The sequence below is a fragment of the Bacillus rossius genome, chromosome 2 (genome assembly GCF_032445375.1).
Source record: "Bacillus rossius redtenbacheri isolate Brsri chromosome 2, Brsri_v3, whole genome shotgun sequence".
Taxonomy (NCBI): domain Eukaryota; kingdom Metazoa; phylum Arthropoda; class Insecta; order Phasmatodea; family Bacillidae; genus Bacillus; species Bacillus rossius.
This window is the reverse complement of record NC_086331.1, coordinates 11,523,696-11,537,415: the sequence shown is the minus strand read 5'-3', so window position 1 is coordinate 11,537,415 and position 13,720 is coordinate 11,523,696. Positions and strand designations below refer to the sequence as shown.

The 13,720-nt window shown below is 36.9% G+C and overlaps 1 protein-coding gene across 2 annotated transcripts in view; it reads right to left on the bottom strand.

The window, feature by feature from the left end:
• LOC134529099 (acidic mammalian chitinase-like) overlaps positions 1-13,720 on the bottom strand; it is a 48,784-nt gene that overhangs the window by 14,551 nt on the left and 20,513 nt on the right. The window contains exon 1 of one of the 2 annotated variants that reach the window (XM_063362831.1): positions 13,460-13,718. The exons of the other annotated variant lie outside the window; for it this stretch is intronic. Within the exon in view, the coding sequence (XP_063218901.1) occupies positions 13,460-13,467 (8 nt within the window). The 5' untranslated portion in view covers positions 13,468-13,718. Of the gene's footprint in view, positions 1-13,459; positions 13,719-13,720 lie in introns of those variants that run through there. 2 annotated transcript variants of the gene reach the window in all.

Here is a 13,720-nt window from a genome sequence, read left to right as displayed (position 1 = left end):
TGTAAGGATAAAGTTTATAGTGATAAGTTGTTTTAAGTCGTTGAATTTATTGTAGATTTATATCGGGGATTATTACGTGAGGAGAATACGTTATAAGTTAAATGCTTATTAGAGATAATGCAAGTGGTTTAATTTAATTGAAGTTCATTTTAAGATTGTAGGTTAAGAGAATTATAATTTAAAATAAAAATTTTTTGTCGTAAATAGGAATTATTTTCAAGTGAAGTTTGTTTTGTTGTCGTGCGCGTAGGAGACGAGACGTACGAATTAAATCAGTCGAGGGAAGGATAAACGTTAGAAAGGAATTAAAGAGAAAACGAGAGTTTATGTAAAAGAGAGTTATAGAATTTATAGTGATGTTTTGTTTTAATTAGAAAAATGTTGAGAGTTGTTTCAGAACGACACGTCAGTGGACGTGGCAGAATGAACACGTGACGGGGAGGTGCTGAAACCTAGCGGAGAACGGAGGAACCGCAAGCGAGGGTTGGCGCACCTGATGGAATTCGGTGACGTCACGGGCTCATACGGAGACGTGGACAGGCCGTGACCTTGTTTTGATCAGCTGTACGGTAACTTAGCGATAAGAAAATAGACTATTGGTTAAATAAATTTAAATTTAAGTGTGTTTTAGGAGAAGAGGAACTTTCAGTATGTAAGTAATTTAATTTAAGAAGTGTATGATGTATAGGCTAGAAGTGTTTCGTTGTAAGTTGTTTATGTTTTTGTTAGTTAAATTCTACCTCGGTTTTAAAAATATTTTTTTGGGATTTGTAAACATTATTAAGGAGGTACACTATAAAATCGATAAGCATTGAGAAAACTGGGAAGGCTAGATTTTGTGTGTAGAGGGAATTTACTCCAAAAGAACAGAGAGACAAAATTAATGTTTTCATTAGGGCGAGGGACCCTAAGGTGAGGCGTTGTGTCCCTGGGAAGAAAGGGAATTGTAGCGCAGACCATAGGAGATGGGCTGACTACGGAATTAAGGGTCAGGAGAATCCTGAGAGTTGTGAGTAGTTTGGGGCAGGAGTTCCCCATGGTAGTACCGAAGTGGCTATCCTGTATGGGATAGGGTACCATTTCAATGAAGTTTGTTGGTGGGGTTAGAGCCCCCTGTGTAGTGGGCCTATAGCAGATAGGCACTACAGTGAAATTTTTGGTTATTTTGTGAGGTAAATTCCCTGGAGGTTAAGTAAGATTGGATTCAGTTAGGAAGGAGGGAAATGAGAAACATTGCTGTAGAGAGTTAGTGTACTTGCCTAATGTGAAATTGAATTTTACTAAATTAATTTAGGAGAAAGTTTTGTTCGGTAAATAAATAATAATGGAAGATAGCTAGATAATTAATTAATTTTTTTTGAGTAAGGTGTTTTAAGTAATGAAATAAAATAAGGTGAAGTAATTTATTTGAATAATTGGGGAGGAGTTTCTTTAAGAGTTTAGATAATTGTTTTTGAATTTATTGAGATATTCAGCCAGTGAAGTTTGAGTGTGAGAGATACAGTGAGATTTTAAGGAAATCGGTTGTTTATTAATTAGGACAAATGAGATTTTATGATTAAGAGTCAGTAAGCATAGTTAAAATTTACGACATGATATTTGTTGACAGTTTACAGTTATTAAGGAGAAAACAGAGTAATCTATTTATTTTTATTTTAATGGTTTGAAGATAAGATTATGAATTTTTTTTGGAAGTTTCTTTGGCATGTTGGAATAATTTTTTTTTTTGATTTTTAGAATTTACAGAGAAAATTTAATTGATTTACATTAGTTTGGAAGTATGGAGGTTTAGTGTTCGATTAGCCCTAACTTGATGGTCGGATCCCAAAAGAATGCCGTAAAACCGATAGCCAATTGAGAGGAATGCGGTAGGCGCTTGTGTAGAGAGGGGTTGTGGGAAAACTCCTTGGGACTGATGGCAGATCAGGGGCCCTAAATAGTGTGTGATGCTGTAAAACCAGTGCAGGGAAAGCCTGGTATGCTTAAATTTTTGGGCACAGGTTATGTAAACCTGGGGTTCCATGGGATTTAGTCATGTTAGCTGCTGTGAGACATTAAGATTTCCAGGCTCCATAGTAAATTCAATGTAAATTTTTGTTTTCTTAAAATAATAAATTTGTTTTTAATTTTTTTTGAGATATTTGATTTGTAACAGTGAATACAGACCCCGAGGAATAAGAGTTGTCATGCTGTGAGAGGAGAAGGTGGTAGGCCTAAAAGGGTACAGGCACCACAGAGGTTATGTGCATTGCATAATTTAAATATAAGGAAACTTGAGAATTTGAAATTTTGTTGTTGGTTTGTACACCCATAAGAAGAGTATAGGCAGAATTTTTATTGTTATGAGATGTCTAATTTAATTGAAAAGAAGAAAGTTTAAAGATGCAAGGTAACATTATTATTGTAATAATTGAAAGAGATTAAGAGGTAGAGAGAAATAGGCAGTTTTTGTTTGTAAGTACTAAAGTTTACATATAGAAATTTAGTAACTAAGAATGAATAATAAGTTAAGTCTAGTGTAAAAGTTTTTTTTAAGTTTGTTAAGTTAAGAGTCACAAGTAAATTTTTTTTTAGAGAGAATGTCTTTGATAGGAAGTATTAGAAACTTATGGGAATTTTAGGGTAACATAAATAATGTAGGTAATGAATAATAAATAGATGGTAGGTCTTAAGTTAGGATTAACATTTGAAGCAGAATTTAATTAAGAAGAAGGAAAATAAATAGGCCTAATGAAAAGAACAAAAAAGGATTTTATGGTAAAGCATTTTTTTTAAGTAATAAACAATGAATAATAATGTTGTTTCAGGGTAATGTGTACTAATAATACAATTTTTTTTTAGGACCAAAGAACAGGAATTATGTAATTTAAATTAACATGTATTTTTGAAACTGTTACAGATTCCTTAAGATGAGCTGAGCAGCAGTCCAGTTTACAAGATGACAAGAGTTCGAGAGACAAGATACAAGATCACTGAAACAAGAGCCAAGACTGAAGATTCAAGAGAAGAGAAAGCTGGCAGCCATGGACTTACAAGTGGAGATTAATAAGGTCATGTAAAGTTTTATTTTTTTTTATGGAAGACAGTAACTGGAGTTTTTTTTTTGTTATAAACATTATTTACAGAACTTTTTAGGTTATAGTAATGTGATGGAACTAGTGAGTTGTGGTAGCTGTCAAAAAGAACTAATACCTTAAGTTTAATTTTTAAAGTTAATTTTCTTAATGTACAGAGGGATTAGTAGTTTTTTTTAAACCTTATTTAGGTTGGAATTTAAATACAATAGCTTATTATAAATGTGTACGAACAGTTCAAGTTCACAGTACTGATAGGTAGGTCAGATGATCTTATTGATTTTGATGATTTGTTGTTTTGAGTTGATTTTTAAGTGTTGTGAATTAGACAATGAAATAGTTCTGAAAACTTAAATTATTTCAAGCTAAGAAATAGTAAAGTTAATTGTAACTCAAAGGACACCAGAATTTAATTTTTTTTTTAATTAGTAATGTTTGAAAATTTTATACTTTACAAGAAAGGTTATAAACAAACAGATCGGATGGAACAAGGATGCAGTAAATCACAATTTCATTTAGAATTATTGATTAGCTTTTGAGGTTATGAAGTAAAAGTAATTATAATTTAAAAGTTTGAATAAAAAAATGTTTTTTTTATTTGTTTGAAATAGAAAATTTAAAAGTTAATTAGTCATGATCTAGGTGGGTGATGGGGTGGGAATTGGCCACTCTTTTTCCCTATAACCTCCCTAACATGGCCTTCTATTACAACTAACAGAAATAAAGAAGAAGAAAAATGAAGAATTATTAGTTAGAATGTTTCTTTCATGAAGATACCTGATGAACTTTTACTGTTTGGAAGAATAGAAGCAAGGTTAGTCAGATATTTTTACTCAGAAGAAGAAGAAGATAAAGCAGTTTTATGACTCGACAAGCCAGAGATTGGTGTTTCCCCTCTGCGCTTCTATTGACTACGTTGTTTACTCTCATGGGATAGCTGGTTCGGCACCATGGAGAGAGATTGGTGGGCATTGTGGTTGCCCCCAGAAGAAAAGAAGAGTAGAAGAGGTTATGGGTGGGTCATGTGAACTGACCTTCAACCCAGTTACTTCGTGGGGACTATTTGCTGTATAGAGAAGATCAAGACTCAAGAGTTAGGGAAAATCATTGGAGGTCATGTTTCCCTTCCTTAAGTTTTTCCTATCAAATTATTTGCCTGATTAGATTATGCTAAGGGTGGGATACTTTATGTTAGCAGTTGAATTAATTAATTTTATTTTTTTGTGTGTTTGCATCCTTGCCCATCGATTGCAGTTTAGTAGTTAGTTTTGTATTTGTCAGGCGTGATGGTAATGCCTGTTGATGATGTTTCAGAATTGTAATCTGTTCGTGATGAGGATGGCACAACTCCGAAGCAGATGTGGGGAGAAGTTGTGAGCTGCCCTGGAAGCCAGTCCAGTAGCTGTTGGAGTTGAGTGGTGTTTGCTGATGGCCAGCCCAGGGAGCTACTCTTCTCGACAACACTGACTTCGAGGAGTTGCACCAACCTTCACGAGATAAGAGTTTAATTAATTGAAACACTGTAAGGACACTTAATTTTTTTTGAAGAACGAAAGAAGTATGGTAATAAACGGAAACCGAAAAAAAATAATAATAATAATTATCAAGAATTTGCACATTGTTTAACGAATACTGAGAAACTAAGAACAGTAATTTAATTTGTAAAGAGAGCTTCACTAACAGAACAATTTTTTTAGAATTGAGAACTCGAGCCTCTGAAGGTTCCTGTGAGAACAAACCAGATAAAAGTTTTACATTTAATTTTATGAATACTTGTTGTTTTAAAATAAATCTTATGCAGAATCTAGATGTATGTTCAGACAGCAAGGAACTAAGAAAATTATTATTTTTGTGAAATGAGGAATTTATAGTTATGGTTTAATGGAAAAAGACAATTTGTAATTTTGAGGTAGCTCGATGGGGCTCGAGCTCTGTGAGGGGAGGGTTATGTCGCGGGTTGAAATTTTGCAGGGTTGTTGAAATCAAATTTAGGGACTTTACTGACGGGACTCTGGGCTGGCTGCTCTGTTCACTCGTCAGCGCAAGTGGCGTGACCATGTAATTGGGGCACGGGGCCGGCGCGGCGCGCTGCGGGCTTGCAGAATTTTGTTTGTTTGTTTGGCCGCGCGCTGGCGCAGCCACGGGCCGCAGTTACTGGGGCGCGCTGTCGTAACAAGCCGCGCGGTGTGGCCTGCACATCGGGGTAGAGGGGGGGTAGTCTTCCCAGATGTTCTAGTTAGTTGTTTAGTAAATTTGACTTCAATAACGAGCTTTTGTTATGCTAGGCGCGGCAGGGCGCGCGAATTTAAGCGCAAGTGATTGGTGACTCGGGGCTCACTCAGGCGGAGGCTATGCGTCTCACCTGTGGTCACGAGTTGTTAGTTCGTTCGTGATGTAGGAATTCAGGCTCACTCAGGCGGAGGCTATGCGTCTCACCTGTGGTCACGAGTTGTTAGTTCGTTCGTGATGTAGGAATTCAGGCTCACTCAGGCGGAGGCTATGCGTCTCACCTGTGGTCACGAGTTGTTAGTTCGTTCGTGATGTAGGAATTCAGGCTCACTCAGGCGGAGGCTATGCGTCTCACCTGTGGTCACGAGTTGTTAGTTCGTTCGTGATGTAGGAATTCAGGCTCACTCAGGCGGAGGCTATGCGTCTCACCTGTGGTCACGAGTTGTTAGTTCGTTCGTGATGTAGGAATTCAAGCTTTCGGGCAGAAGCTATGGCCGACGCCAGAGGCCACGAGTCGTTTAATTTAAGTTAGGTCATAATGTAGTCATCTTCAAGCTTTCGGGCGGAGGCAATGGCCTTCGTCACTAGTCGTTTAGTTATAATTTTTAAAATGTAATGTTCGTTCGGATTTTAAGGGCAGGAGAGGCCCCTACGTTAGTTTTAAGTAATCGATCAAGAAAGGCTTTTCGGAAAATGTGAGTATGGACTTATCTTTGTTTTAATTTTAAGTATTAATTATGATTTGAGGTATTCGGAAGGACTAGGGAAGTGTTTAGTGAAGTTCTCTCATTCTCTCTCTTGTAAGGTCGTTCAATCGTTAAGGAAGTAAAGAGATTATTGTTTTAAATTGTAATCCCGCTATTTAAATGTTCTTTAAAATGATGTTGAGTATTTGACTTTAAGAATAAAATAATTTTAATTAAGTATTATGTTATTTTGCAAAATCTCCTTAGTTCAGCTCTCACCAGACATCCTGTACGGGATGACGAACCTATGATCCTAGGTACAGTAAAGTATTTTATGAAGTTAAGACTAGTTGATGCCAAGCGAGTTGTTTCTATGTAAAGAGCTACGATTCTCGCCCCCCCCCCTCTGAAGGTGGATCGTGACAGAAATGGCGGTGGCACCGGCTAGGTACACGTGACAATATAATTATGTCATTTACCATCACAGTCATATACATATATTATTGAAAACAATTGTAGGATTATAGAAGCACAGAAATACTTCAAAATAAAAATACAGTTACTTAAATATACAATAATAAAAAAAAACATGTTTTCAGCATATTTAATTCAAACTTTCATTAAATATTACAATATGAAGAACTTCTATAAATTACAAAAACATTACCAGAAGAAATTAACTCTACTGGTTAAAATAGTCTTTGATATTCTGTTAATTATAGGCACACATTTAATTTCAATACATGATTAAATTACACATATCCTGAATATGCAGTTTGTACAAATTTAAGGTCAACAAAACAATCTTTATTTTAAAAGGAAATTTATCGATTTACAAACATGAGAATCATTGATACGAGGTTAAAAGCATTACATAAGGGCCACTAGTTTGAGATGATATTGGTGAAAGACAAATATGAAACCTGAGAACTGATAAGAGCTAAGCAGGAGTACACCCTACATTCAGTGACAAAGGTGGTTCATGAAACCAACTTGCTGCCACCAATACAATAACTGTGTGACTACAATTGTAGACAGTCACGACACCCCTAATGAAAACTGCAGCTGCTTACATGGTTTGGAAATATGTTAAAAAATAATTTTTACAGGAGTGGCAGCTTTTATATTATAAGTAATCCAGATAAGACTATACAACCAACAAGTTGCATATAGTATGATGTCATTATTTTTTCTAGCTAAGTACTCCAGAAATGAATATTTTGCAAATTATTGCCATCGTTAGGGGCTTCACCCCACAGAGCTTGATATGTCACCACCCCTCTGACCACCTCCTATCCTTATGACAGTTGTCAGCGCAACATACATGAGCAGATGACAGGTGTGTGGCCGAGTGTGTGAATAGCTCGTTACTAACTTCCGCCCGAGGGTGCTGGAGTGCGCCAAAGAATCGGTGCCTCATTTCCTTAAAAAAATTTAATATTAATATCGTAACCTTTTTATTTTTTTGACCCAAGAGTTTTGTTTTATTTGAGGTTTCCAAAAACATATTGATATTATCTTATTGTATCAATTTCATTTAACGAGATAATTGGGCACGAACGATCCTGAAGTCGGACAGAGAACTCACAAAGTGGGCAGTAACATTAAACTTTATCAATTTTAATACAAATGTAATTCAACGATTTATTGATTTAAACAACTTGTAATATTTTCAAGGAGTTAATCATGTCTTCGTTAAACTATGTCCACAGCACGAATTTAAATGACTACTGGTCATTTCTGCTTGGCGTAGGCACGTCGTCCAGCCATTTCCTGCCCCATTTGAACTTCATCGCTTCTCGTGACCGGATGCTGCCGGGGGCATCACCTTTGTTTCAGTGATCTGTTCTTTCCGACGTCTTTAAATATCATTAAACTCTTTCAGGCATCCTCAGGGCCAGCCGTGAGCGGTAAACTGTATTATTAATCAACTCTGGGGACTTGGACATTATCGCGAACGTGTTGTCCAGCCACGTGGTGGGCGCTGGACCTCAAAGTAAGCCAATTCGTGCCATCAGACGTTTCCACTGTTTAACCATCGTGTAAAGTTTTCTTTTATGTGACCAGTGATAAATGGATCTTAATGAAACCACACGTTCTCTTTGTGGTCACGGGTGAGCAAGTGAAAGGGTAGTGGCAAGGGAGCCGCCAAAAGCTCACCCATATTTTACTTTCAGCTCACAAATGTGAAGTGTGCCAGATGCTGAGAGCGGGCCATGTCCAGGTATTTGTAGCGAAGCCACAGCCCTCAGAACCAAGTTTCCACGAGATTCCGTAGACCTCAATACAGTGGCGCCCACAGCAACATTATCATATCCTCCCCCAACACATTATCGATTACAAATAAGACTCATTTTTCAATTTGGTCCATTTATGAAGAAAAGGCTGCTCTCCACCTGGCAGCTACTGACCATGCAGTATGCTGCAAACCTTTTACTTGATCCCTTCAACTTTCCCTGCAAAATTGTGTGTACTGGCTTAATATACAAACAATATATTATATGTAAGGTACACCGGGGAAAGTGTAAATTTGGGGTAAGTGTAACCCATACGCAATAAAATCTTAATATATATAAATCTCGTGTCACAATGTTTGTCCTCAATGGACTCCTAAACCACTTAACCGATTATAATAAAATTCGCACACCATGTGCAGTTCGATCCAACTTGAGAGATAGGATAGTTTAAATCTCAAATTATAGTCGCAATTTTAATTTATTGCGATTTATAAAAGCGAAATACCACTCACTGACTCACTCATCACGAGATCTCTAAAACTATAAACCCAATTGACTTGAAATTTAGCATAATTATTCATTTTGTGATGTAGACGCTCACTAAGAACGGATTCTGCGGAAATCCGATCCCAAGGGGAGTTTCGGAGGGGGGAGGGGTAATATATCAAAATTTCCATTTTTTGGTAGGAAATCACCATGGCAACGGCTGTTGCTTTGTTGATGCTTCATTCGTCTCTATGACAACGACTATTTCATTGTTAGTGCAGTCCTCATCACCGTTGAAATTTAGCTGGTATCTAAATATCAAAAATTACCCTTTTTTTTCAAGTATTTATATTTTACAGACTTGAAACTTCACAGTAATGTTCCTTATGTTACGCAGGATGACATTTTCCGAAAATTAGATCCCATGGGTGGTTAAAACAAGGCAACAGGATTTTGCATTGTTCATGCCTTCTGCGTCTCCATGGCAACGGGCATCGCGCGGCAGTGGCGTACCCACAAGGAGGGGCAAGTATAATGAGCGGCGCAAGCGTGATCTGCCTGTAGACTGCCGTAGCGAAGTACGGGTACATCAGTTGTACGTTGCGTGCACGAGTCGGGAAACCATCGGTGCTATTCATTTTCTCTCCGGTACATTATACAGCATTGTAATAAATTTTCACTGATTTTTTTATTATTTACCATTACTGTAAATGGGTGATGTGGCTTAATTTTTTTCCATTAGTATAGCCGTGCGAAGCCGGGTCGGGCAGCTAGTAACTTAATATGTTTACATTACAGCACTACCTAGCATTTTTTGTTTTTAACTATCAATATGCAATAGTTTAATATAAATTGGAGCGCTAGCATCGGTTGTAAAATGGCAAGATGATTTTTATTGCTTATGTGTTGTTTACACTTGTGTAGCGACCTACATTTATGTATGGATATAAATGGTAATAACAAGCAGTAATGAATGTTGACACCAATATTTGAGGTAAGTTAATCTAAAATAATAGTAGTATCTGTAGTTAAATTGTGGAAACTGGATTTTAATAATTTTATTGGAAATGAGTGTAGTCGCATTATCCTAATTTTTTTTCTCTTCTGGGGTAAGTGGAACCTATGTAGGTTCCACTTACCCCGTAGATTCCACATTAATGAAATAATTATTAAATATTAACTTAGAACATAACATTCTCATCTTAATTAGTCACATTATAAAATGTATTTCTTAACATATTTTATCATGCATGAGACCCTACAAAATTTAACTACAACTTGTACGAAAATTTATGTTTCTTACAGGTATGGTTCGTGTTTATATACGAAAGACGGGCCCTCCAGCCTATTCTAAAGAGCAACTCAGAAAAGCAGTGAGCTTGGTAAGGAAAGGTGAATTGACTCTATATAGAGCTTCCAAACTATACCACATCCCCAAAGCAACCTTATATAAGCATGTAAAATGCCAGAGAGGGATTAAAAGTAAATCACTTGGTAGGCCAACATCACTTCCATTTGAAAAAGAGAAGGCGATAGCAGATGGTTCAAAAACCATGGAAAAATGGGGCTTTGGTCTCTCTAGGAAGGAAGTCTTGCAGACTATTGGACAATATGTCAAGGAAAATAACATTTCAACGCCATTCAAAAATGGCATTCCTGGAGATGACTATTTTGCTAGGTTTAAGAAGACATTTAACTTGAGCATCAAAAAGCCACAAAGTGTTGAAGTGGCCCGTAAGAGAAGCATAGACCCGTTTATAATAGCTGCTTATTTCCAGCTTTTGAGAGAAGTTACTGACAATGTTCCCCCTTGTCAAATATACAACCTTGACGAAACTAGTTTTTGCTTAGACCCAAGTAAAACAAAGGTTGTTGGGGAAAAGGGATGTGCAGCTCATAGAGCCACAAGTGGATCTGGCAGAGATAACATCTCTGTATTGTTAGGAGCAAACGCTGTCGGGGAGAAATTGCCGCCACTTGTCGTGTTCAAAGGCAAATATGTTTGGGACTCTTGGATCCCAGAAAAAGATGAGTTCCCTAACATGACTTATGCTGCCTCAAAGAATGGGTGGATGGACAGTGTCACATTCCTAAATTATTTTACAAATAGTTTTCTCAGAAATGTTCCCCCAGCAAGGCCAATTGTTTTGATCTATGATGGACACAATTCACATTTTAGTGTCTCACTCATAGAGAAAGCAAGAGAGGAGGGAATCATCATTTTGAAATTTCCAGCACATACAACACATGTTCTCCAGCCTATGGACCTCTGCGTTTTAAAATCGCTGAAAGTATGCTGGGATGAAGAAATAACAAAATGGCAAAGAAAAAATTACGGCTATGAATTACCAAAGTCGGTTTTTTTGTCTACCGTATCTAGAATTTGGATCCAACAATTATTGCAAAAGGTTTTGAGAAAGCTGGAATATTTCCATTCAATGACAGTGTAATTTCCAAGGAAAGGGTTGAGCCTCAACAGTACAGAATATGGTGTGAAGCTGAAGGAAGAGAAAATGGTCAGCCACCACTCCCAGTAGTTCCTGGATCTTCGATGGCCACCATTGTTGGTTCAGCTCCTCTGTCAGATGCTGCAGTTTCTGGATCTTCGAGATCCAACATCATTGATTCTGCTCCTCTATCAATCACCACAGTTCCTAGATCTACCACATCCTGTATAAACAATATGGCTACTCCACAAACAGTATCATCCATTCCTGGATATTCAGTGCCAGGCGAAGCTAATGCCTCCCAGACATTAACTCCAGCGAGAGAAGTTTCATTTGAAGAACTGCTGCTAGAACATGTGAAGCAAACACAGAGGTTAAACAATAAACGTAAAAAGGTTTGCGAAGGTGCTGTAGTTATAACCTCAGATGAAGCTGTGGCAAAACTTAAAGAATCTTCAGAACAAAAAAATAAAATAAAATCTGCAACTGTAAAGAAGAAAACTGCTGCAGTTGAAGACAGCAGTGAAGAGGAGCAATTTGAATATGTGAGAAATAACCCAGATTCAGACGAGTCAGATTTAGATGAAGAATGTCAGGAGATGGAAGAAGAACAGAATTTCGTAGAGGTGTTGACCAAAGATAAATCAGAAGCAAAGACTGGTGATTGGATTATTGTTAAATTCATAAATGACAAGTCAATGAAAATGTATGTAGGCCAGCTGACAGAAGTTGCAACATGTATAGAAGCAAAATTTGCGAGAAGAATTGCATCATCCTCAACCTTCCATTGGCCTAATGTAGAGGATAGAAGCATAATTCGAAGGGACGAAATTTTCCAGTATTTACCACCACCTTCATTCAACAAACGTGGAAAATTTACATTTGCAATTTCCTTTGATTCATACAGAATTGGTTAAGTTTGACTTTTTAATGATGCTGTTTATTTTAGTTGTTTTTTCTGTTCATTGCCTATTTAAAACTGTTATCATTTATCATGTTTTATTATGAGAAAAAGTTGAAATAAAAAGACCTGTTCTATTTGGTTATTCGACACAAGAATTTATTTTTGTGTACACTTAACCCATTTCATTCTAATGTGATTTTAATGCAAAATAAAGCAATGTGTTCCACTTGCCCCGATGCTCGGGGCAAGTGGAACCCAATGGTATATAAAAAGAAAAAAAAATCCTGAGAAAAAACTGTCAAAGTAATTTATTTGAAAATTGAACCCCTTCTTAAAAATACCACAAGGATGTTGTATAAAAATTTGAAAGTAATTCTGTTGCTAATTATTTGCACAAAGGTAGATTGAATACACACTTATGAAATTTTAGGTTCCACTTGCCCTGGTGTACCTTACTGGCTTAATATACAAACAATATATTATAGCTAGCTAAAATAAATGGCATTCATGTTGAACAAAACATTACATTTCCCATAACGATGATACACGTAGAAACATGATTGATCATGTGCTCACTCCAAGTGCACCGGTAGGCTATTAAAGTTCACACTATTACCACATTCACTAGAAACTAAAATTGAACTATGTTTTTCTGTAAGTTCATTAATAAAATAAAGTGTACTTAAAAAAATTTCTGTTCCAGTTTCATGCCAGATTTTTTACCTACTGTCAAAAATATGTAATTTGAAATTGCCAAATGTAAACAAATTACAAGATAGCCAAACATCATATTGTAAAAAAAAAAAGATAAATTGATAAGTAAATGTGTTAGTTATGTGTTTGTTAAATGCCAATAAAAATATTAATTTTATTTTTAAAATCTTATAACTATGGACATGACCGGGATGTCACAGTGACACCAACATCGGGGAGTGGCCGCCTGCTGCGACAGTGACTGAGGGCTCGACCGACCCCGGGCGTCAGCTGTGTCCTGGGGAGGACACACTAGCACGAGTGGGCACACCAGCCAGACGAGCGACCAGGACGGAGCAGACCACAGAGTCGGCCAGAGTAATGGTTGTAAACCTCACTACAACTTAACTACCTTGTTACTATGGTTACAATACGTACGTTCGTTTCAAATTGACACGTGCAGGTAGCGATTGCATGGGTGCACATACATGGATATTAACTTCTAGTGAAGCAACAGCACGCTACTCACCCTCACAGCTGGTAATCATCGAGTACCCAACATAACTGAATTATTTTCAGTCGTCATTAGTATTTTAAAGAATATTTTATGATTACTTCTGTCAAAATGCTAAAAAAATTACTTTGCTTAGTTACATGTATAACTTGGAAACATCATCTTCGATCACTCAGCTGTTATACTCACTGGGCCATCTGAGGAACATCATAGGCCACGTCTACAATAGGTTACATGTATAACTTGGAAACAACATCTTCGATCACTCAGCTGTTATGTTTTACTCACTGGGCCATCTGAGGAACATCATAGGCCACGTCTACAATAGGTTACATGTATAACTTCGAAACAACATCTTCGATCACTCAGCTGTTATGTTTTACTCACTGGGCCATCTGAGGAACATCATAGGCCACGTCTACAATAGGTTACATGTATAACTTTGAAACA